Source organism: Tachyglossus aculeatus, chromosome 4, assembly GCF_015852505.1.
Source record: "Tachyglossus aculeatus isolate mTacAcu1 chromosome 4, mTacAcu1.pri, whole genome shotgun sequence".
Lineage (NCBI taxonomy): Eukaryota > Metazoa > Chordata > Mammalia > Monotremata > Tachyglossidae > Tachyglossus > Tachyglossus aculeatus.
In genome coordinates this window covers 19,168,761-19,194,389 of record NC_052069.1, presented here as the reverse complement: position 1 = coordinate 19,194,389, position 25,629 = coordinate 19,168,761, and the positions used below count along the sequence as shown (strand labels likewise).

At 45.0% G+C, this 25,629-nt stretch overlaps 1 protein-coding gene across 1 annotated transcript in view; it reads left to right on the top strand.

The window, feature by feature from the left end:
• Positions 1-6,718: 6,718 nt before the first annotated feature.
• Positions 6,719-25,629, top strand: part of TAPT1 (transmembrane anterior posterior transformation 1) — an 82,844-nt gene continuing 63,933 nt past the window's right edge. Inside the window, exons 1-2 of the mRNA XM_038745606.1 lie at positions 6,719-6,910; positions 6,972-7,059. Of these exons, the coding sequence (XP_038601534.1) occupies positions 6,719-6,910; positions 6,972-7,059 (280 nt within the window). The remainder of the gene's footprint in view (positions 6,911-6,971; positions 7,060-25,629) is intronic.

The following is a 25,629-nucleotide window of genomic DNA, read 5'->3' as shown; positions in this document are numbered from 1 at the left end:
GAGAAGCAGCATGACCTAGTGGAGAGCACAGGGGTCCGGGACTCAGAAGGACCTGGGTTCTAATCTGGTCTCTGTCGATTGCTTGCTGAGTGACCTTGGGCAAGTCACTTAACTTCTGTGCCTCAGCGAGGAGGCAGCAGCAGCACGGGAGAGGACCGAGGGTGGAGACTCGAGTTTACTGTGCAGAAGAAGGCGACGGTAGACCACTTCCAAATTTTGATGAAGAAAACTCTACGGATACACTACCAGAACTATTGCAGGTGGAGGTTGGCATTTTGGGAGAGATGTGTCCACAGCATCACTATGGGTCGGAGATAGAGAAGCACCGTGGCTCAGTGGGAAGAGCCCGGGCTTGGGAGCCAGAGGTCATGGGTTTGAATCCCGACTCCGCCACTTGTCAGCTGTGTGACCTTGGGCAAGTCACTTAACTTCTCTGAACCTCAGTTCCCTCATCTGTAAAATGGGGATTAAGACTGTGAGCCCCGCGTGGGACAACCTGATCACCTTGTCTCCCCCCCGAGCACTTAGAACAGTGCTTTGCACATAGTAAGCGCTTAACAAATGCCATTATTATTATTATTATTATTATTATTATTGTTATTATGACTCAGTGGCAAAAGACAAGACTGTGTTAAGCACTTGGGAGAGCAAGCAGACCCTACCCCTGCCCTCAAGGACTTTACAATCTAGAGGTATAGACAAACATTATGATACATTACTGGGAGGGGAAGGATATCTGCCCTTTCCTCTCCATCCAAACCGCCGCCTTGTCAGTACAATCACTTATCCTATTTCTAGACAGTGAGCCCACTGTTGGGTAGGGACCGTCTCTATATGTTGCCAACTTGTACTTCCCAAGCGCTTAGTGCAGTGCTCTGCACACGGTAAGCGCTCAATAAATATGATTGATTGATTATCCTATCCCAACTGGATTACCTCATCAGCCTCCTTTCTCATCTCCCAACCTCCCGTCTCTCCCCGCTTCAGTCTATACTTCACTCTGCTGCCCGGATTATCATTCTACAGAAACACTCTGGGCATGTTACCCCCCTCCTCAAAAATCTCCAGTGGTTGCCTAGCAACCTTTGCATGATGCAGAAACTCCTCACCTTGGGCTTCAAGGCTGTCCATCTCCTCGCCCCCTCCTACCTCACCTCCCTTCTCTCCTTCTCCAGCCCAGCCCGCACACTCTGCTCCTCTGCCACGAACCTCCTCATTGTGCCTTGTTCTTGCCTGTCCCACCTTCAACCCCTGGCCTACGTCCTCCCTCTGACCAAGAATGCCCTCCTTCCTCAAATCCACCAAACTAGCACACTTCCCCCCTTCAAAGCCCTACTGAGATCTCACCTCCTCCAGGAGGCCTTCCCAGACTGAGCCCCCCTTTTCCTCTGCTCCTCCTCCCCTCCCCATCGCCCCTACTCCCTCCCTCTGCCCTACCCCTCTCCCCGCCCCACAGCACTTGTGTATATATGTACATATTTATCATATTAATGATCTGTATCTATCTATAATTCTATTTATCTTTATTGATGCTATTGATGCCTGTCCACTTGTTTTGTTTGGTTGTCTGTCTCCCCCCTTCTAGACTGTGAGCCCATTGTTGGGTAGGGATTGTCTCTATCTGTTGCGGAATTGTACTTTCCAAGCGCTTAGTAAAGTGCTCTGGGCACAGTAAGCTCTCAATAAATATGATTGAACGAATTCCATGAAACAAATCTGGCTTTAAGGACAGCAATTTTTGTGGTGGGTTGTACCTTAGGAAGCAAGGTGTCCCATTTTAATTGCCCACTCAGTGGAATGGGCATTTATTTAGTCATCATACTGTCTCGTTCCAACCAGCAAAACTGATTCTACTTGCTCCTCATTCATTCATTCAATCGTATTTATTGAGCGCTTACTGTGTGCGGAGCACTGTACTAAGCGCTTGGGAAGTACAAGTTGGCAACACGTAGAGACGGTCCCTACCCAACAGTGGGCTCACAGTCTAGAAGGGGGAGACAGAGAGCAAAACAGAACATATCAACAAAATAAAATAATTAGAATAAACATGTACAAATAAAATAAATAAGCTCAAAACACTTATTATTATAATTATTGTTATTATTATATTTATTAAGCACTTAGTATGAGTCAAACACTGTCAGGAGAGCTGGAATAGGAGGGAGAGCAGGTATTTGATATTCTATTGAATATTCATAGCACGTCTGAAATGAGGGAGGTTTGAAATGGCTTGAAAGTGATCAGGTGGTCTGGGGAAATCACAGGCAGCATTGGAGATAATACCAATAATACCAATAATACTAATAGTTGTTGGGTACTTACTAGACTGCAAGCTCCCCTTCTAGACTGTGAGCCCGCTGTTGGGTAGGGACCGTCTCTATATGTTGCCAACTTGTACTTCCTAAGCACTTAGTACAGTGCTCTGCACACAGTAAGCGCTCAATAAATACGATTGAATGAATGAATGAATGTCAAGCACTATCCTAAGCGCTGAGGGTAGATACAAGCAGCATGAGAAGCAGCATGGCATACTGAGAAGCAGCATGGCGTGGTGGATAGAGCATGGACTTGGAAGTCAATCAATCAATCAATCGTATTTATTGAGCGCTTACTGTGTGCAGAGCACTGTACTAAGCGCTTGGGAAGTACAAGTTGGCAACATATAGAGACGGTCCCTACCCAACAGTGGGCTCACAGTCTAGAAGGGGGAGACAGAGAACAAAACAAAAGTCAGAAGGCTCTAATCCTGGCTCCGCCAACTGTCTCCTCCAAGAGGCCTTCCCAGACTGAGCCCCTTCCTTCCTCTCCCCCTCGTCCCCCTTTCCATCCCCCCTTCTTACCTCCTTCCCTTCCCCACAGCACCTGTATATATGTATATATGTTTGTACAGATTTATTACTCTATTTATTTATTTATTTATTTATTTATTTTACTTGTACATTATATCTATCCTATTTATTTTATTTTGTTAGTATGTTTGGTTTTGTTCTCTGTCTCCCCCTTCTAGTCTGTGAGCCCACTGTTGGGTAGGGACTGTCTCTATATGTTGCCAATTTGGACTTCCCAAGCGCTTAGTACAGTGCTCTGCACATAGTAAGCGCTCAATAAATACGATTGATGAAGATGATGTCTCCTGTGTGACCTTGAGTAACTCACTTAACTTCTCTGGGCCTCAGTTACCTCATCTGTAAAATGGGGATTGAGACTGCGAGCCCCAGCTGGGACAGGGACCGTGTCCAACTTGATTTACTTGTCTGCACCCCAGCGCTTAGTACACTGCCTTGCACATAGTAAGTGCTTAACAAATGCCATCATTATTATTATGAGTATTACAAGATAATCAGATTCCACACGGGGCTCCCAGTCTAAATAAGAGCCAGAACACGCGGTATTGGATCTCCATTTTGCAGATGAAGGAGAGAGGCCAAGGTCACACGGCAGGTAAGTGGTGGAGCCCAAATTAGAACCCACTTCTTCTGATTCCCAAGCCCTTGTTCTTTCAATCAATCAATCAATCAATCAATTGTATTTATTGAGTGCTTACGGTGTGCAGAGCACTGTACTAAGCGCTTGGGAAGTACAAGTTGGCAACATATAGAGACGGTCCCTACCCAACAGTGGGCTCACTAGGCCCGACAGCTTCTCTAGTCATAGTAGTATTTAAGGGTTTACTATGGGCCAAACACCAGGGTAGATGCACTATAATTTCGAACAGACACACTATCTGTCCCACATGGTCTTCACAATCTACAAGGGAGGGAGAACCGGCATTTAATTTCTGTTTTATAGATGAGGAAATCAATCCATCAATCAATCAATCATATTTATTGAGCGCTTACTGTGTGCAGAGCACTGTACTAAGTGCTTGAGAAGTACAAGCCAGCAACAAATGAGGATGAAGACTGTGAGCCCCATGTGGGACAACCTGATCACCTTATATCATCATCATCAATCGTATTTATTGAGCACTTACTGTGTGCAGAGCACTGTACTAAGCGCTTGGGAAGTACAAGTTGGAAACATATAGAGACAGTTCCTACCCAGCAGTGGGCTCACAGTCTAAAAGGGGGAGACAGAGAACAAAACCAAACATACTAACAAAATAAAATAAATAGAATAGATATGTACAAGTAAAATAAATAAATAAATAGAGTAATAAATATGTACTTCCCAAGCGCTTAGTACAGTGCTCTGCACATAGTAAGTGCTCAATAAATACGATTGATTGATTGATTGGGAAGTACAAGCTGGCAACATATAGAGACAGTCCCTACCCAACAGTGGGCTCACAGTCTAGAAGGGGGAGACAGAGAACAAAACCAAACAAAATAAAATAAATAGGAATATATTACTAAATAGGAATATAATAATAAATAATAGGAAACTGAGGCAGGGTGCAATTAAGTGACTGACCAAGGTTATGGAGCAGGCTAGTGGGCTATCTGGGGCTCGAACTTGGATCTCCAGACTTCTTGTCAACATGCCCTCTCTCCCGATTCAGGGACTTCCAAAAAGGGCAGCTGACCCAAGTCAGATAATAATGACAATTATACTTAATAATTAATAATAATAATAATTAGATTTTAAGCTCCACATGGGATACAGGGATTGTGTCCTACCCGATTTGCTTGTATCCACCCCAGTGCTTAGTACAGTGCCTGGCACATAGTAAGTGCATATAATGATAATAATAATTTTTTTAAATGTGGTATTTAGCGCTTAACAGATACCATGATTACAATACATCTATTTTTAAACTGTGGTACTTGTTAAGCACTTAACAAATACCATGATGATAATAATAATACATTTTTCAAATTGTGGTACGTGTTAGGTGGATCCTATGTCGAGAAGCAGCGTGGCTCGGTGGAAAGATCCCGGGGTTGGGAGTCAGAGGTCATGGGTTCTAATCCAGGCTCTGCCGCTTGTCAGCTGCGTGACTTTGGGCAAGTCACTTCACTTCTCTGGGCCTCAGTGGCCTCATCCATAAAATGGGGATGAAAACTGTGAGCCCCACCTAGGACAACCTGATTAGCTTGTAACTACCCCAGCACTTAGAACAGTGCTGGGCACATAGTAAGCGCTTAACAAATGGCATTGATATCATTATAATTATGTGCCAGGTCCTGTGCTAAGAGGTGGGGTAGACCCAAGGTTGTCAGGATGGACACAGTCCCTGTCCCCCAGGGGGCTCTCAGTCTTCATCCCCATTTGACAGATGAGGAGACTGAGGCCCAGGGAAGGGAAGTGACTGGTCCAAGGTGGCGGAGCTTGAGCTGGGGTGGTGTGGAAGGAGGGAGACCTCCTTCCCCTCCCCACAGCACCTGTATATATGCATATATGTTTGTATGGATTTATCACTCTATTTGTTTATTTTATTTGTACATTTATTCTATTTATTTTATTTTGTTAACGTTTTGTTTTGTTCTCTGTCTCCCCCTTCTAGACTGTGAGCCCACTGTTGGGTAGGGGCTGTCTCTAGATGTTGCCAACTTGGACTCCCCAAGAGGTTAGTACAGTGCTCTGCACACAGTAAGCACTCAATAAATATGATTGATTGATTGTACTCCCCAAGCGCTCAGTACAGTGCTCTGCACACAGTAAGTGCTCAATAAATACGACTGACTGAATGAATGAATGAATGAGAAGGGAGGGAGGGAGAGAGGAGGGAGAAAGGAAGGAGGGAGGGCGGGGGTAGGGAAAAGGGAGGGAAGGGGAAGGGAAGGAGGGAAGGGAGGGAGGCGGGGAAGGGAGGGAGGGAGGGAAGGAAGGGGGAGGGGGAGGGAGGGAGAGAGGGAAGGGGAGGGGGGAGGGAGAGAGGGGAGGGGAGGGAGAGAGGGAAGAGGAGGGGAGGGGGGAGGGAGAGAGGGAAGGGGAGGGGAGGGGGGAGGGAGAGAGGGAAGGGGAGGGGAGGGGGGAGGGAGGGAGAAGACAGGGAGGCAGGAGAGAGGGAGAAGGGAGAGAGGGAGGAGGAGGGGGGAGAGGGAGAAAGGGAAGGAGGGAGAGAGGGAAGGAGGGAGGGAGGGAGGAGGGAAGGAGGGAGGGAGGGAGGAGGGAAGGAGGGAGGGAGGGAGGAGGGAAGGAGGGAGGGAGGGAGGAGAGAGAGAGAAAGGGAGAGAGAGAGGAAGGAAGAGGGGAGAAAGGGAGGGAGGAGAGGGAGGGAGAGGGAGAGAGGGAGAGAGGGGAGGAGGGAGGGAGAGAGAGGGAGGGAGGGAAGGAGGGAGAGGCAGGGGGGAGAGAGAAGGAGGGAGGGAGAAAGGAGGGAGGAAGGAGAGAGAGAGGGAGAGGGAGGGGGAGAGAGGGAGGGGGAGGGAGAGAGGGGGGAGAGGGAGATAGAGGGGGGGAGAGAGAGGGAGAAGGGAGGGAGGAGAGAGAGAGAAAGGGAGAGAGAGGGAGAGAGGAGGAAGGAAGGAGAGTGGGAGAAGGGGGGAGAGAGAGGGAGGAAGGGAGAAAGGAGGGAGGGGGGAGAGAGGGAGGGGGGGAGGGGGAGAGGGGGAGGGGGAGGGGGAGAGGGGGAGAGGGGGAGAGGGGGAGGGGGAGGGGGAGGGAGAGAGGGAGAGGGAGAGGGGGAGAGAGAGAGGAGAGGGACAGAGAGAGGGGAGGGGGGAGGGAGAGAGGGAGTGAGAAGCGTGCGGGCGCATGCGCGGCGCCGTGGTGACGTCGCGCGTCGCGCGCGTGTGACGTGACGCGGGCTGCGCTGCGCGGCGCAGCGGCGGCCATGGCGGCGGCGGCGGCGGGGGAGCGGGCCCGGGGCCCGGACTGCGCCGACGGCGGCCGCGGCGATGGCGGGGACGGCGGGGACGGCGGGGACGGCGGCAGAAAGGAGGCCCCCGACCCCGACGGCGGGGGAGGAGGAGGAGGAGGAGGAGGAGGCCACGGCGCCCACGGCGGCTCGGCCGGGCCCGGCGGGGCCCCGGGCCCGCCTCGTCGGCCCCCTCCTCAGCCCCCTCGGCCCCCGCCCCCCCCCTCAGCCCCCTCGGCCCGAGCCCCGCCCGGCCCCGGAGAGCCTGGGCTTCTGCGGGGGCCACCGGCGGCGGGACGCCCACAGCCGACGCCCAGGTCAGCTGCGCCCACGGGACCGGGAGCGGAACAATTCTAATCATCGTCGTCGTCATCGTCCTCATCATCATGATATAGTGTTATTGTGATGGCGCTCAGCCCACACTGAGCCCCCTCCTCCCCCTCTCCATCCCCCCCGCCTTGCCTCCTTCCCTTCCCCACAGCGCCTGGACAGATGTATATATACAGACATATATATGTGTATGTATGTATGTATATATACATCTATATATGTGTAGATGTATCTATACGTATGCTTATGTAAGCATATATATGTATGTAAGCATATGTATGTATGTGTGTGTAAGCATGTGAGCATATGTATGTAAGCATATGCCAGCATATATATGTGAGCATGTATATGTATGCTTCTCCATATATATTATATGTGTGTGTGTGCACGTATATGCATACACACACACACACATATATATATATGTATATATATATGTGTGTGTATATATTTATATATATATATATATATATATATATATATATATATATATGGAGAAGCAGCGTGGCTCACTGGAAAGAGCCCGGGCTTTGGAGTCAGAGGTCATGGGTTCAAATCCCAGCCCTCCCACTTGTCAGCTGTGTGACTTTGGGCAAGTCACTTCACCTCTCTGGGCCTCAGTTCCCTCATCTGTCAAATGGGGATGAAGACTGGGAGCCCCCCGTGGGACAACCTGATCACCTTGTACCTCCCCAGCGCTTAGAACAGTGCTTTGCGCATAGTAGGCGCTTAATACATGCTATTACTATTATTATTATTATATGCGTGTACATATTTATTACTCTGTTGTACTTGTACATATCTATTCTATTTATCTTATTTTGCCCACATGTCTCCCCCTTCTAGACTGCGAGCCCACTGTTGGGTAGGGACCGTCTCTCTATGTTGCCGACTTGGACTTCCCTAGCGCTAAGTACAGTGCTCTGCACACAGTAAGCGCTCAATAAATACGATTGATTGATTGATTTTACAGAGGAGGAAACTGAGGCACAGAGAAGTTAAGCCATCGGCCCACAGTCACATAGCAGCCAAGTGGCAGAGCCGGAGTGAGAACCCAGAGCTCACTGCCTCAACCCCCCCGAGGGGAGGGGAGATGGAGGGAAAGAAACTCATTGTGGGCAGGAAACTTTTCTAATAATAGTAATAATTGTGGTATTTGTTAAGTGTTTACTAGGCGTCAAGTACTGTGTATTAAGCGCTTGGGTAGATACAAGCTCATCAGTTCCCTCATGGGGCTCACGGCCTTAATAATGGTGGTGTTTGTTAAGCGCTTACCTTGTGCAGAGCACTGTTCTAAGCACTGGGGTAGTTACAAGGTAATCAGGTTGTCCCATGTGGGGCTCAGTCTTAATGCCCATTTTACTGTTGAGATAACTGAGGCACAGAGAACTGAAGTGACATGCTTAAGGTCACACAGCAGACAAGTGGCGGAGCCGGGATTAGAACCCACGTCCTCTGACTCTCCAGCTCATGCTCTTTCCACTGTCACGCTGCATCTTAATATCGAAGTAGGAGGGCGGAAAGTAGGACAGAGAACAGTTATTAAGTCCGTATTTTGCATATGAGGGGACTGAGGTACAAAGAATAATAATAATAATAATAGTGGTACTTATTAAGCACTTACTGTGTGCCAACCACTGTTCCAAGCACTGGGGTAGCTACAGGGTAATCAGGTTATCCCACGTGGGGCTCACAGACTTAATCCCCGATTTGCAGATGAGGGAACTGAGGCACAGAGAAGTGAAGTGACCTGCCCAGAGTCACACAGTTGCCAGGATTCGAACCCACATCCTCTGATTCCCAAACCCGGGCTCTTTCCACTAAACCAGGTTGCTTCTCTTGCCCAAGGTCACACAGAAGACAAGTGGCGGAGCCGCGGTTGGAACCCAGGCCCTCAGATTCCCAGGCTTGTGATGATGATGACGGTATTTGTTAAGCGCTTACTATGTGCAAAGCGCTGTTCTAAGCGCTGGGGAGGTTGCAAGGTGATCAGGTTGTCCCACGGGGGGCTCACAGTTTTAATCCCCATTTTCCAGATGAGGACGCTGAGGCCCAGAGAAGTGACGTGACTTGCCCAAGGTCACACAGCTGACAGTTGGCGGAACTGGGATTTGAACCCATGACCTCTGACTCCAAAGCCTGGGCTCTGCTCTGTCCACCTGGCCATGCTACCTCCCTAGAACAGTGCTCTGCACATAGTAAGCATTTAATAAATGCCATTATTATTATTACAACAGTGTCTACCGACTTTGTTTTATCGTAGTCTCCCAAGTGTTTAGTACAGTGCTCTGCTCACAATAAGTGTTCAGTAGATAGGACTGATGATTGATTGATGGATTGAAGACTGAGCCCCTTCCTTCCTCTCCCCCTCGTCCCCCTCTCCATCCCCCCCATCTTACCTCCTTCCCTTCCCCACAGCACCTGTATATATGTATATATGTTTGTACATATTTATTTACTCTATTTATTTTATTTGTACATATCCATTCTATTTATTTTATTTTGTTAGTATGTTTGGTTTTGTTCTCTGTCTCCCCCCTTTAGACTGTGAGCCCACTGTTGGGTAGGGACTGTCTCTATATGTTGCCAATTTGGACTTCCCAAGCGCTTAGTCCAGTGCTCTGCACATAGTAAGCGCTCAATAAATACGATTGATGATGATGATGATGAAGAAGAGATCTTCCATGTCAGGGGAAGACTTCTTGGAAACCGTTGCCCCAGTGCGAGTGTGATCGTGGCCCAGTTTGGGGTCTTGCTGCAGATGTTTCTTCCGTTTTTCAAAGTCGTTGAACTGTGCAGCTCACATCGACCTGAACGGCACTGTTAGAGCAGAGAAAATAGATGGTTGTGGTTTCTGAAGTTCCGCTAAAAAAATGTATTGTTGTGGTGTTTTCATTAACGGTGCAAAGGTGAGGCAGGCAAATATAAAAATATTACTTGAACACTGGGACAGGCGGTGTGCCTCTAAAATAGGAAACACGTTGAAACAATAATAATAATACTAATGGTGGCATTTGTTAAGCGCTTACCCTGTGCAAAGCACTGTTCTAAGCGCTGGGGGGATACAAGGTGATCAGGTTGTCCCACGGGGGGCTCTCAGTCTTAATCCCCATTATACAGGTGAGGGAACTGAGGTCCAGAGAAGTGGAGTGACTTGCCCAAGGTCACACAGCAGACGTGAGGTGGAGCTGGGATTCGAACCCATGACCTCTGACTCCAAATCCCATGCTCTTTCCACTGAGCCACGCTGCTTCTGATGATGGTGTTTAAGTACTTGCTATGTGCCCAGCACTGTGGGCACGTAGCAAGCGCTCAACAAAATACCCCAGTTATTAAGCATTGTTCTAAACAGTGCTGTCTCCTTGTTTTGTCACCTGTCTACTTGTTTTGTTTTGTTGTCCTCTCCCCCTCCTAGACTTTGAGCCTGTTGTTGGGTAGGGACTGTCTCTATATGTTGCGAATTTGTACTTCCCAAGTGGTTAGTACAGCGTGCTGCACACAGTAAGCGCTCAATAAATGCAATTTGAATGAATGAATAAACTCTAGGGGAGGGATGAGCTAATCAAGTTGGACACAGGCCGTGACACAAGTTCCCCATTTTACAGATGAGGTAACTGAGGCACAGAGAAGTTAACTGACTTCTAGCTCTCTTCCTCCCTTCAAGGCCCTGCCAAGAGCTCACCTCCTCCAGGAGGCCTTCCCAGACTGAGCCCCTTCCTTCCTCTCCCCCTCGTCCCCCTCTCCATCCCCCCATCTTACCTCCCTCCCTTCTCCACAGCACCTGTATATATGTATATATGTTTGTACATATTTTTTTTTACTCTAATTTATTTCTACGTATCTATCCTATTTTATTTTGTTAGTATGTTTGGTTTTGTTCTCTGTCTCCCCCTTTTAGACTGTGAGCCCACTGTTGGGTAGGGGCTGTCTCTATATGTTGCCAATTTGTACTTCCCAAGCGCTTAGTACAGTGCTCTGCACATAGTAAGCACCCAATAAATCCGATTGATGATGATGATGATGATGACTTGTTCAAGGTCACACAGCCGACAAGTGGTGGAGCTGGGATTAGAACCCAGGTCCTTCCCATGCCCAGGTCTGTGCTCTATCCATTAGACCACGCTGTTTCTGGTTTTGTTTCTCTTGTTTCATTCTGTATTTTGAGCAAGCTGGGAATAGGGATATATGCCAAGCCATTTTAGGGTGGGCTTTTTTCAGGTTTATTTAAAAAAAAAAAACACCAACATCTTGCGGACCGTCTTCTGACCAATTTGATATTGGTCGGTCCATTCTGCTAATATACATGGGCGAGTCAGTTAAGATTGTGAGTACGATTGCTATTTTTTCCAGCTGTTGTTGAATGATGTTACTCCATTTGTGAATATGTCTCGAAGAAAAGTTAGTGCCAGAGACGAGCTTATTAAAATCTCCTTGGCTGTTTGTTTTAAAAGTGAACCTTCGGTAATTCTTTTTTCATGCTATGGAGTTAAAAATTGTTTATTTCCTTCAATTGAAGAAAGGATGTTTAACTCCTGTAGAGTTTTTCAGAAGCTCGTCAAGTCTGAAAGTGAAACTAGTAATCTGTTCCCTCAGTTACTATGGCATGGGAACATAGAAACAAAAATTGTAGTTTTATATTTTAGCAGCAAATGACCAAATCCTTTTTTCATTGTTTTATAGCATCCTACCTAACGCTTTCTTCTACTCTTCGATAGCTGCTATATCAGCTTTAAATTATCTAAATATCAGACATATGTTTGTTTTGCTGGGACTTACGAAATGAGCCCAATTTAATATGTGACTTATTCGTAGAGTGAAACGGCAGTATCCTTAAAATTGCTCAAGTTCAACATGTTATTGACTTAGCTCTTTCCGTCTTTTTTCTCAAGTTTCTCATTGTGTTGGTTTGTTCACTTCTCAATTAGATGGCATATTGAATGATTACTTTCAGGATTGGCAGGCACTACTAAACCAAGCGAAAATATTAAATTGTCCTTTTGGCTGAGTGAGTGCACTGGAAGGTAAAAAGCACTCTGACAAATGGATTTGGATGGTGCCAAGCTTCACCACAATTTCTTTTAATATATCTGAATTTCAGAAATCCCTTTGCTACAGATGGGAAAGTGGAGACATTTTACTTGAATATAAAGAATCAACTTTGCAGAATTAAAAATATGTCATTGCATATTAGAAGATTATTAGGAGATAATCTTATTACGCATTCAATTGATTTTCGTATACAATATTTTATACTAATCTACTCCGTTACGTGAAACCTTATTTTACAGTTAGTGGTCTAGAGTGAACTTGAGCTAGTGAAAAGAGCCCGGGCTTGGGAGTCAGATGTCCCGGGTTCTAATCCTGTGTCCGCCATTTACCCATCGTGTGACCTTGGGCAAGTCGCTCAACTTCCTTGTACTGTAGTTTCCTCATCTGTAAAATGGTACTTAAATACCTGTTCTCCCTCCTTAGATTGTGAGTCTCATGCAGGAACTGTGTCCAATCCGTTGATCTTGTACATACACCAGTGCTTATTACAGTTCTTGGTAAGCCCTTTAAAGATCAAAATTATTGTTATTGGCCAGTTGCCCCTCTTGACTCACAGGTGATGTCCAGAAAGCATGAAGGAAGTTTGCTGCAGAGTATCTATTACTTTGGCTCCAGATACTGCAGAGTCGCCCCTGCTCTTCAGATAATTCAGCCTGGTTAAATCTATCACTAATAGATGAATTGCTAAATACCGGTGAGAGAGAGAAAGAGAGAGAGGAACGGGAGAGGGAGAGAGATCTGTAATGCTCATGGTTGTGTAAATTGTCATGATTTTCCCATTAGGATCTAGTTCTCACATTCTCTTTCACTGGAGTCTCGACTCATGTTGTTTGAAATTCAGCTTTGGTCTGCCGGCCATGGCCAAGGTATCAGCCCTGGTTAGGCTTTGTACATCTTCCTTTGTAGGTCCATCTCCAAAATGTGAATATCTGACTTGCCACTTTGAATAAGAAGGATAAATATTTCAGCTCATTATGGACAGGGACCGTGTCTGCTAGTTCCATTGTACTCTCCCAAGCACTTAGTACTGTAGTCAGCATAGAGTAAGTACTCCATAAATACCATTGAGCGATATGTAATATCTATAAATTTATATAAGTATTTACACACATATATACCAAGAAGACACTATTAGTGGTGCAATTCACCTGTAAGTACGTGTGTGGCTGAAAAAGTCCAATGTGGGATCCACAGTCTCCACCACAATAGACACACGAAGAGGTTGTCGCTTATGGTGGCTCCGTGTGTAATATTTACAGCTCGTGGCACCGTTCTCTCTCTTGCCTCCTTGTCCCTCTCCAGGTGAAGATTTTGCTCAGAGAGCGCCGCTCCCTTCTTCATGGCAATGGGCCCTTCAGGGCTGTCCTTAGTAGTCGATTTCCAGTTTTCACTTGAGTGGAAGGCCTGAAATCGCATTTGGGGCAAATCATTTGCGGCGGAGTACCGATTAGTCAGGGAAGCCCTCCTGGAAGACATGAGAGGTTGCAGGTAGAAGAGACAAGAAAGAGGCCTAGGGAATTGGCTAGTTTGTGGGGAAAGAAGATGGCAAACTGGATGTAGCAGGAGGAAAGAGGAGATAACTAAGAGGTTAAGATTTGATCGGGTGTTTAAATAATAATGCTGGCATTTGCTAAACACTTACTGTTGCCAAGCACTGTTCTCAGGATGTCCTGCTTGATGCGGGGAGGAATGGACAACCATTGCAGGTTTTTGAAGGGTGAGTAGAGTTGGGCAGCGCAGGGCTTTAGAAAAATGATCAGGGGAACAGAGTGACGTTTGGATTGGAGAGAGGAGAGGTGGGAGGGTCAGAAAGGAGGCTGATGCGGTAGTCTTCTTAGGATATGACACGTTCCTGGACCAATGTGATAGCAATTTGGATGGAGAGGAAGAGGCAGATTCTGGAATTGGTGTGGAGGAAGAATTGGAAGGATTTGGAAGTAGACTGAAGGGGTAGAAAGAGTCTCTTGTGGGTAAAATTCAGTGGACCACTACCTAGTGTCACTTTTCAGATAGGATAAGCTGTTCAGAACACTGAATTAGGAAATACCTTTGCTCAATATTGAAGGAGAAATAGAATTCTAGTTGGGGCAAAGGAAATGTAATTAGTTTCCCCAAGACAAGCTGCCGATCTCCTTTTAAAAGTTCTTGGTGTTTTAATCAAATAAGCTATTTGACGTGGAGCTGGAAATGGGAATTATTAGGCTTCTGATCCAGATGTTCGGCATTTTGGGTAAGTGGTTAAATCCCTATCATTTCAGGACCATTTATGAGAACTGTTGTATTGAAATGAAATTAATGGAATTGAACAAATAACTGTGTGTTGTGAAAACTGTGTTGTGAGGACCTGCACCAGTTTCAGATTGTAGTTTCATTTTTGATAGTGTAATCTGATTATTCAGTGTGTGCTTCTGTGGTTAATGCGGGAGCTTGGCACAGCATAAGCCCTTAATAAATATTACTATTATTATCATTATGAAGGCAGTATAAAGAAGGCTTAGTAAGACATTAAAATTCCTGGCCCTGATTTAATGGTGACTCTGGGTAAACCATTTAATTTCCTTCGGTAAAATGGTCATAATGGGGTTCAACAAATACTATGCTATTTAATTACATCTAGTCAGATGTCTTTTGTGTTCCTTAGGTTGTTTTCTTTCCCTGGTTTTCACTTACTTGCAGAATAGTGCATGTGTTTTCCAGTTACATGCGGAATAGTTAAGAGATTAAGGAGGGAACTCTTCTCACTCTGATTTTTTTTCCACTGTCATCAGCTAGCATTTGAACCCTGACCAGACTTGTTCAACCTGATCTGGCCTTTCCTTCTCACCATTTCAGAAGTTTTCCAAAGGGAATCCCCATTCCAGGTGCCTTGGACCTAGGGCTAAATTCTGATCCAAAACTGCTTTGAGCTCAGAAATTTGAGAGCTAGGTAGATCCCAGTGTAACCCAGCCCCATGGAGAGAGAAGCAGGAGAAGAAACTGAGAGGCCTAGTGGCTAGTCGGAAGGACCCGGGTTCGAATTCTGGCTCCGCTACCCCACAGCACCTGTATAAATATATGTGTTTGTACGTATTACTCTATTTTACGAGTACGTATTCTATTTATTTTATTTTGTTAATATGGTTTGTTTTGTTGTCTGTCTCCCCCTTCTAGACTCTGAGCCCGCTGTTGGGTAGGGACCGTCTCTATATGTTGCCAACTTGTACTTCCCAAGTGCTTAGTACAGTGCTCTGCACACAGTAAGCGCTCAATAAATACGATTGAATGAATGAATGAATCTGTTAGGGACTCCGAGGTTAACTTGACCAGACACCCCAATTTAAGCAGAAGAGACGTGGAACTCTCGGGACTGAACCGCCTCCCATGTCGTAGTGTCTGGAGTCTGGTCTGAAAAAACAAGAAGGAAGTCACATGAGGCTGTTGGAGATAGCAGGCAGAGAAATTCATGTAATCCATAAATACTAGCATAATATGTGCAGATATATCATTCAGTTGTATTAAGCGCTTACTGTGTGCAGAGCACTGTACTAAGCACTTGGGAAAGTACAGTACAGCAATAAAGATGGACAATCCTTGCGCACAATAAACTGGCTTGGTTCTAATTTTACAGTTTTAGCAATTTTTTTTTTAATTGGGATAATTTTAAGGAATCTATACATCCCTAAACCTTTGAATTTAAATCATTTAAAAATTGACAGTTTCTGTGAGCTCGTTGTTGGGTAGGGACCATCTCTATGCGTTGCCAACTTGTACTTCCCAAGCGCTTACTACAGTGCTGTGCACAGAGCGCTCAATAAATGCGATTGAATGAATGAATGAACAGAATGACAAAGAAAAATGTTTTCTGGTATGTCTGTGAACGTATTTCAGTCAATCATATTTATTGGGCGCTTACTGTGTGCAGAACACTGTACTAAGTGCTAGGAAAGTACAATTTGGCAACAGACAAATCCCTACCCAACAACGGACTCAGGGTCTAGAGGGGGCTCACACTTATATTTTTCCACTTAATGGTGTATCATTCAGCAAAGGTTTGGGCTGTATTTTGGTCACTTCATATCGGGATTCTTATTGGGTTTTAAAACCATCGGACCCCAGGGATGAGCAATGACTTAAAATAGAAGATGGGAGAGATGACATCTAGCTTGGGAGGTTTCTGCCAGTGGATTTTATAGTTGATGAGCTTATACTTGTGTAAAATAGTCAACTTCAACAAACCTTTAATCCCTCACGGAGTGGAAGCAGTATTCATTCATTCATTCATTCATTCAATCGTATTTATTGAGCGCTTACTGTGTGCAGAGCATCACTAAGCGCTTGGGAAGTACAAGTTGGTAACATGTAGAGACGGTCCATACCCAACTGCGGGCTCACAGTCTAGAAGGGGGAGATGGCCAACAAAACATATTAACAAAATAGAATAGTAAATATGTACAATTAAAATAGAGTAATAAATATTTCTTGTACATTGATGAACAATGAAAATAAATTGAAAATTTCATTGTCATACATTCATTCAATGAAATCAGGAGTTTACGGCCTTAAGCTTGAACCAGAGCTACAATTCACATTATTATTCACAAATATAACTAAAGGCTAATATCAATTATGTGGTCCAGCTGCTTAAGTTGTACCGTAAACCCCCTTAGAGCACAGAATAAGTGTGTTTTGTTTTTCTTTTTCCGTGTCTCTTATGCACTTAATACGATGCTCTGGATTCTTCGATAAAGTCTCCTGTTGGTAGATGGGCTTTGCTCTTCAGGCATCTGTCCTGCTTTATGTGCATGAAGGAATTGATTCCGGTGCTAGTCATTTGCACAGTGGCATTTCTACCCTCTCCTTGCCCTCTGTGACCCAGTGAGAACAGGACTGGCTGGGAGGGCAGGGGTGGAGCATGGTGGGGTGTTGCCCGTGAAGGGTTTGAGGGACTATTTATGGCCAGAGCGACTGCAGCGGAGTACCAATGCATAGCCATTGGGCCTTTGTAGCCACTGCGGTCTTTGCCACCCATGTTAGCCAGCTACGTGGCTCAGTGGAAAGAGCACTGACTTGGGAGTTAGAGGATATTCATTCATTCATTCATTCAGTCGTATTTATTGAGCGCTTACTGTGTGCAGACCACTGTACTAAGCACTTGGGAAGTACAGGTTGTCAACCTGTAGGAACGATCCCTACCCAACAACGGGCTCACAGTCTAGAAGGGGGAGGCAGACAACAAAATAAAATATATTAACAAAATAAAATAAATAGAATAGTAAATATGTACAAGTAAAATAAATAGAGTAATAAATCTGTACAAACATATATATAAGTGCTGTGGGGAGGGGACGGAGGTAGGGCGGGGGGGATGGGGATGGGGCTCAGTCTGGGAAGGCCTCCTGGAGGAGGTGAGCTCTCAGTAGGGAGGATATGGGTTCTGATCCCAACTCTGCCCACTTGTCAGCTGTGTGGCTTTGGGCAAGTCACTTAACTTCTGTGTGCCTCAGTTACCTCATCTGTAAAATGGGGATTAAGACTGTGAGCCTCATGTGGGACAACCTGATTACCATGCACCCGCCCCCCCCCCAGCGCTTGGGGTTTAACAAATGCCATTATTATTATTTTCCAGACTAGGCTTGCCAACCTCATGGAACAAGTGGTTTTTCATTCAGTAATCCTCCCTACTGATGGTAGAGCCCCAGCAGGCAGAATCAGGATTAGAACCAGGGTGTGTCCGGATTCCCAGGGCCGATGTATTCAGTAGGTGCACAATAAAAACGATCAAGAGAAGAATCAGTGCCATCAGAGTGCTTACTTTATGCAGAGCACTGTACTAAGCACTTTGGAGAGTTCATTACAATGGTGTAGTGGTTCCCTTCTTCTGAACACACAACTTTTGCTGTGTTTTAACTGTATGCAGGATTCCTTCCCCACTGTTCCCCCCAATGCCCCCATTGCAGGGCATTCCTGAATTCTGCCTCGAGAAAGTCAGATATTAGTGATGAAGTATCGTTAGAAGGTGTTTATTCCGAGTGTGTAATTAATCAATTGTTGTATTTATTGAGGACATAATGTTCAGAGCCCTGTACTAAGCTCTTGAGAGAGTGTACAATTGAGCTTGTAGTCCTATTCCCATTATTCATTCATTCATTCAGTCGTATTTATTGAGTGCTTACTGTGTGCAGAGCACTGTACTAAGCGCTTGGAAAGTAAAATTCAGCAAGAGATAGAGACAATCCCTACCCAACAGTGGGCTCTCAGTCTAGAAGGGGGAGACAGACAACAAAACAAAACAAGAATCCCATCCCTTGTAAAAAGTACAATAATTTAATCTCATCCTCCTTATTGTTTTAAAAGGCTCCTCTCCTTTCTCTTTCGAAAAGTAGGCAAAAAAAGAGTGAATACACTTTACTACTCCCCTAGATCAAATTATTACTTTTGGATGACTGGAGTCTACAAACCTGGATTAATTTACTTAAGATGTTTAGCTGCTTTCCGTCAGCTATAAATGCCACGTAAAGTGGGTTTTGGAGAACACATTCTTTCCTCTTGCTAGTATCTTGCTTTTTATATAACGCTTTCATTCTCAGCATGCTTTCACAAAACCCATTTTGGTCCTCTCAACACCTCTGGGAAGTAGGGAAAGACCAGTATTATTACACCCATTTTACCAACAAGGATATTGAGGTGTAGAGAAGTGAAGTGACACAGCAAGGCATGGGTCAGAACAGGAACAAAAACCTAAATCCTCCTACTTCTGGCACCACTCCCCTTCCACTACACCACACTGCCTTCCCTCTGGTTCACAAGAAGTATACCCTGGGGCTGTGACCCCCAAGCTTGTTAATACTGCCACTATTGTTAGGATTCAGACCACTGCTCCACCACTACCTGGTGGCCAGAAATCATCTGTAAAAGTAGGAAACAACCCCACTGCACATCAGTGAGTCTGCTGTGGGCAGGGAACTTCTCTACTAACTCTGTTGTACTCTCCCAGGTGTTTTGAACAGTCTTCTGCACACAGTAAGTGATCAGTCAATGCCATTGATTGATTGAGTTGGTAGACATGATACCTGCCCTCAAGGAGGTCACAATCTAGATGGAGAGACATACTTAAATGCATTACTGATAGGGGAAGAAGCAGACTTTTAGAGATTGTGGGAGTGGGGTAAGTATCCAAGTGCTTAAGGGGTACAGACCCAAGTGCACCCAGGGTGGAAGGGTGGGCAAGTAGGGTGGAGTTATGAGTGGTTAATCAGGGAAGGCTTTTTTGAGGAGATAAAATTTAATGGGGTTCTGAGAGTGATGATCTCTCAGATGTGAAAGAGGAGGGAGTTCCAGGCCAGAGGGAGAACATGGGCAAGGGTCGGCAGCGAGAGAGATGGGATCGGGGCACGATGAGTAGGTTCGTGCTAGAGATTGGAAAACAGTTGAACTAGTGACAGTTGGAGCCATCTCAACTTAAGATTCAGAGATAACATTGTGAAGATTGATATTTGTAACGTATAAAGTCTCAAGAATTGGCAGGAAAATGTAAGAACAGTCCTTCAAGATTAGATTGCATTTTTCTTAAAGTCTTTATGAAGAGTTCTTCAAGTCAGGTGGAGCCAGGTTGTGAAAAATATTAGGCTATATTGGAATGATTAAATAGGACTGCATCATTGCAGGTATTTTAGGGGGAGTTGTAGAATGCTAGAGAAATGTCCCAAAGAAGATAAAATGGATGCTTTTAGGAAAGAGAAAGAAGAGAGGTAAAGAGGGACAACATGAAGTAGACTGAAGTTTGGGGGCCTAGTGATGTTCAGAGCAAACTGGGTAGGTGAAGCGGGGGTTAGGATTAGAAATTTTTAAAAAAATATTCTGGTTTCTATGAGTTGGCCTTGCTTCTAGGGACTGAGGAGTTATGCACAAGGATAGTGCTTTTGAGTGGTTGAAATGGAAGGGTGTGATGAAGTTCATGTATCACTGTGTCCAAAAAAGAAACTACAGCAAAACACAACAGATACAGTGATTAGAAGAACAGCTATTCCCTAAACCTGGAAATTTTTTTTTATGATATTCATTCATTCATTCAATCATATTTATTGAGCGCTTACTGTGTGCAGAGCACTGTACTAAGCGCTTGGGAAGTGCAAGTTGGCAACATATAGAGACGGTCCCTACCCAACAGCGGGCTCCCAGTCTAGAAGGGGGAGACAGACAACAAAACAAAACATATTAACAAAATAAAATAAATAGAATGAATACAAGTAAAATAAATAAATAGAGTAATAAATACGTACAAACATATGTACATATATACAGGTGCTGTGGGGAGGCATGGGGAGGGGGAGGAGGGGGAGAGGAAGGAGGGGGCTCAGTCTGATATATGTTAAGAGCTCACTATGTGCCAGACACTGTACTAAGCGGTGGGGTAGATACAAGCTAAGCAGTCTGGACACTGTCCGTGTTCCACATGGGGCTCACAGTCTTAATCCCCAGTTTACAGATGAGTACTGAGGCACAGAGAAGTTAAGTGGTTTGCCCTAGATCATATGCCAGGCAAGTGGCAGAACCGGGATGAGAACCCAGGTCCTTCTGACTCACGGGCTTGTGCTCTATCCACTAGACCATACTGCTTCTCTACTAGTCCTCAGCCATGACTTTCCCAACAGTGGGGGCTGTAGTTTATTTTAATGTCTGTCTCCCCCTCTTGACTGTATGCTCCTTGTGGACTGGGATCCTACCTACCAACTTCGTTATAGTAGGCTCTCCCCAGATCTTCATATCATTGCTCTGCACGCAGTAAGTGCTCTATACCATATTTATTCTATTTATTTTATTTTGTTAATATGTTTTGTTCTCTGCCTCCTTCTAGACTGTGAGCCCACTGTTGGGTAGGGACCGTCTCTATATGTTGCCAACTTGTACTTCCCATGCGCTTAGTACAGTGCTCTGCACACAATAAGCGCTCAATAAATACGATTGAATGAATGAATGACTATAAATGTGATTGATTGATCGGTCAGATGAACCTCTCCCTGACAGTGATGGGCAGTAAGGAACTGGCGAGGCCCTGCAGCCTCAGCCCCCACACTCAGGGACCCTGGACCTCCAAGGGCAGGGAGCATTCATTCATTCAATCAGTCGTATTTATTGAGTGCTTACTGTGTGCAGAGCACTGTACTAAGCGCTTGAAGCAGCCCAAGGGGCTGCAGCCCCCTTTGGCCTGGCACACAAGTTGCAGGATTATGACCTTTTCCCCCTGTTGTTGGTGGGTGGGAAAGGAAAACTCACCCTCCAATTTTTAAATGGTTTTGAATTCTAGAAAAATTCAGATTGCCATTGGGCAGGTTTGGGGGGACAAGATTCTAATAATTTTTCTCTTGCTTCGCTCAGAGCTCGTTTTTGATGAATTAGTGACCTATGGTAGCGTTTACTTTTGGTTCAGAGTTCCAATTCCAAAGATTGTGTGCTTATGTGTGTTAACAGTTACATATTCTGTTTGAATCCGCTCTTTGCCAGATTTCAAAGTACAGTGGTCAGTTAAAAAGTTCGTGTCAACTTACTTGCCAGAAGATTAAGTAAAAATGATTTAAAATTGACTGCAGTAATTACTGTTTTAGCTGTTTCTTAAAACAAACACATTTGCTTCCTAATATATCTGATCTTGAAAATCAGAAAATTCTTGCAATTTTTTTTATTTTCAATGGCTTTTGTTACCTATTACTAGATGGGAACTCCAGAATTTTCAGAATGTTTGGGCAACTTAGTGACCTGAAAAGTCCATTCAATCAGGTGATCATATTTATTGAGCACTTGCAGTGTGCAAAGCACTGTACTGTGGGCTTGGGAGAGTCCGGTATAACAGAGTTGGTAGACATGTTCCCTGACCATAAAGTGCTTAGGGACCAGAGGAGGAAACTGACGTTAAAATAATTACAGTTATTGTACTTAAGTGCTTTGGGGCTGAGGGCTGAGGTGAGTATCAAGTGCTTAAAGGGCACAAGTCCAAGTGCAGAGGGGACACAGATGGAGAGGAATTAGGGGAAATGAGAGGGTTGTGATTTTATTAAAGCTCTGAAAGTGGGGAGAGTGATCCTCTGTTGGATATAAAGAGGGAGGGAGTTCCAGGCCAGAGGCAGGGTGTGCATGAGGGGTCGGTGGCGGAGATCGAAGTACAGTGAGTAGGTTGGCATTAGAGTATCAAAGTTTGTGTATTTAGTAGGAAATCAGAGAGATAAGGTAGGAGGGGGCGAGGTGATGGAATGTTTTAAAGCTGTTGATAAGGATTTCTGTTTGATGGAGATGTGGATGACCAACCACTGGGGGTTCTTGACTGGGGAAATGGACTGAACTTTTTCTATTTACTTATTTATTTTTAAATGATCTAGGAAGCAGAGTGAGGAGAGACAAGGGTCAGAGAGGTCAGCAAGGAAGCTGATGCAGTAACCAAGGTGGGATAGGATAAGTGCTTGGATCAGCATGGTAGCAGTTGGTCTGGAGAGGAAGAGGTGGATTTTAGCAATATTGTGAAGTTAGAACCGATGGGATTTGGAGACAGATCCTATATGTGGGTTGAGTGAGAGATGTTGAGGATAATGGGTCAGAGATATGTATATATATGTATATATGTTTGTACATATTTATTACTCTGTTTATTTTACTTGTACATATCTATTCTATTTATTTTATTTTGTTAGTATGTTTGGTTTTGTTCTCTGTCTCCCCCCTTTAGACTGTGAGCCCACTGTTGGGTAGGGACTGTCTCTGTATGTTGCCAATTTGTACTTCCCAAGCACGTAGTACAGTGTTCTGCACATAGTAAGCGCTCAATAAATACAATTGATGATGATGATGATGATGATAATGGGTCAGAGAGATAAAGAGGAGAAACAGGAGAGGACAGTGTCGGTTGGATAATGATACCAAGAGAATGGGGTGGTCGACGTTTCAGAGACAGCTGAGGGGTCGAAGAGGATCAAGATGAAATAGAGGCCTTTGGATTTGGCCAGAAGGAGATCATTCGTGACCTTTGAGAGGGTGGTTTCTGTGGAGCGAAAGGGAAGAAAGCCAGATTAGAGGGTGTGAAGGAGAGAATTGGAGGAGGGGAATTTGAGACAGCAGGTGTAGACGAGTCGCTCAAGGAGTTTGAGGAGGAATGGTAGGAGGGACATGAATGGGGTGAAAACTGGAGGGAGTTGTGGGGTCAAGGGAGGGTTTTTTAAGGTTTGGGGAGACATGGACGTCTTTGAAAGCAGTGGGGCAGAGAGGAAACAGTTGAAGATGGTAGTTAGGGAAGGAAGGAGGGGAGAGGGCAAGTGTTTTGATAAAGTGCAAAGGAATAGAGTCGGGTGCGCAGGGGGAGGGGGTGGATTTTGAGAGAAGGGAGATCTCCTGTAGAGAAACTGCTGGGAAAGTTGGGAGAGTTGAAAGAAAGGGCAGGATTGGGGAGGGACTGAGGAGGTTTTAGGAGGTTCATGCCTGGAAGTGTCAGTTTTCTCAATTTTGCCAGGGCAAGGAGAGGGCAGAGTTAAAGCACACAAGGATAAGGTTACAGACTTGTGAGACAAAGAGGCTGGTGAAGCCGTCTGCCATTATGGAAACCTCAGAGGGAGGAGAGGATTTGGGTGGGAAGTTGAGGAGTTCTGTTTTGGACATGTTAAATTTGAGGTGTCGGTGAAACATCCAAGTAGAGATGTTTTGACAGCAGGAGAAAATATGGGACTGCATAGAAGGAGAGAGATCAGAACTGAAGGTGTATAGTGTATATTTGGGAATCATCTGCATAGAGTTGCATAGAGAAGCAGCGTGGCTCAGTGGAAAGAGCACGGGCTTTGGAGTCAGAGGTCATGGGTTCAAATCCCAGCTCCTCCACTTGTCAGCTGTGTGACTTTGGGCAAGTCAACTTCTCTGGGCTTCAGTTCCCTCATCTGTAAAATGGGGATTAAGACTGTGAGCCCCCCCGTGGGACAACCTCATCACCTTGTAACCTCCCCCATGCTTAAAACAGTGCTTTGCACATAGTAAGTGCTTAATAAATGCTATTATTATTATTATTATTATTATTATTATTATTATTATTATCATCATAGCTGGTAGACTGTAAGCTTATTGTGGCCAGAGAAGATGTCTCCCAACTTTTTGTGTTCTCCTAAGCACTTAGTACAGTGCTCTGCACACAGTCAGCACTCAGAAAATTCCATTGACTGATAGTTCATTCATTCATTCAATCGTATTTATTGAGCACTGACTGTGTGCAGAGCACTGTACTAAGCTCTTGGGAAGTAGCTGAACCCATGGGAGTGAAAGAGTTCTCCAAGGAAGGTCACTCAGGCAACTTCATATTGGGTTAGACGCAGGAGAATCTGTTTGTATGATAGGGTTCTCTAGATAGATGGATAGATGACCCCGCAGAAATAAGATAATGACAAACTATAGAAAATTATATTAGGGAGCCTGGGAAGCTGAAGTCGGCATTTTCAGTGGTTGAGAAGTAGAAAGGCCTTTTAGAGTGCAGGATTCCCTCCTTACTTGCTCTCTCCTTACTAGTCACTACTTACTTGCTCTTTAGTATGAAGTTGACCATACCGAAGGGGATAGCTGTACCAATGAGTTTTAATGCTCAGCGCTTAGTACAGTGCTCAGCACACAGTAAGCACTCTATAAATACAATTAAATACGATTGAATGTTGGTCAGTACCTAGGGTTCATATGATCCTTAAAAATTGCTGGCTTGTATGAGGTTTCCTTTAGGATGTTGAGAAAAATGTTAAGTTTATAGAATAAAAGAACCCCTAATACTGAATAATAATAATAATAATAATAATAATGATGATGGCATTTGTTAAGCACTTACTGTGTGCAAAGCACTGTTCTAAGCACTGGGGGGATACAAGGTGATCAGGTTGTCCCCTGTGGGGCTCACAGTCTTAATCCCCATTTTACAGATGAAGGAACTGGGGCTCAAAGAAGTTAAGTGACTTGCCCAAGGTCACACAGCAGACATGTGGCAGAGTCAAGATTAGAACCCATGACCTCTGTCTCCCAAGCCCGGACTCTGCCCACTGAGCCACACTGCTTCTCACAATAGTATAATCAACCCCTTGCCACCCTTGTGTGTCCCACTTTGTTCCCCTCCCCCAGCCCTTTTTAAAGCTTTTTTTCTCTTCCCCAGCTCCCCATATCATGCACCAGCTCTCCCATCTCTACCACCGTGCCCCTTGTGCTGGTGCCATCAAGGAAATTAGTACGGTGGAGTTGAAATGGATATTCAGGGTAAATTTAGGAGCATGAATCCTGTTCGCTTTAACTTAAACATCTTAATTCAAGGACATCCTTTATTTAGCAGAAGTGTGGTTGGGGTGAAGTCATCACCTCCAGTTTGTAGTGGCATCATGGAAGAGGTATGATTTCAAGAGCTATTGGAGTGATTAAAGAGACTGAGAGAGTACTCTAGGTGTATGGTATGGCTTAGGAGGAGGTTATAAGCAGGAATGGGATGATTGATGTATCAGATGGCTGAAAAAGATGTTAAGTGAATTTAGTCCTTT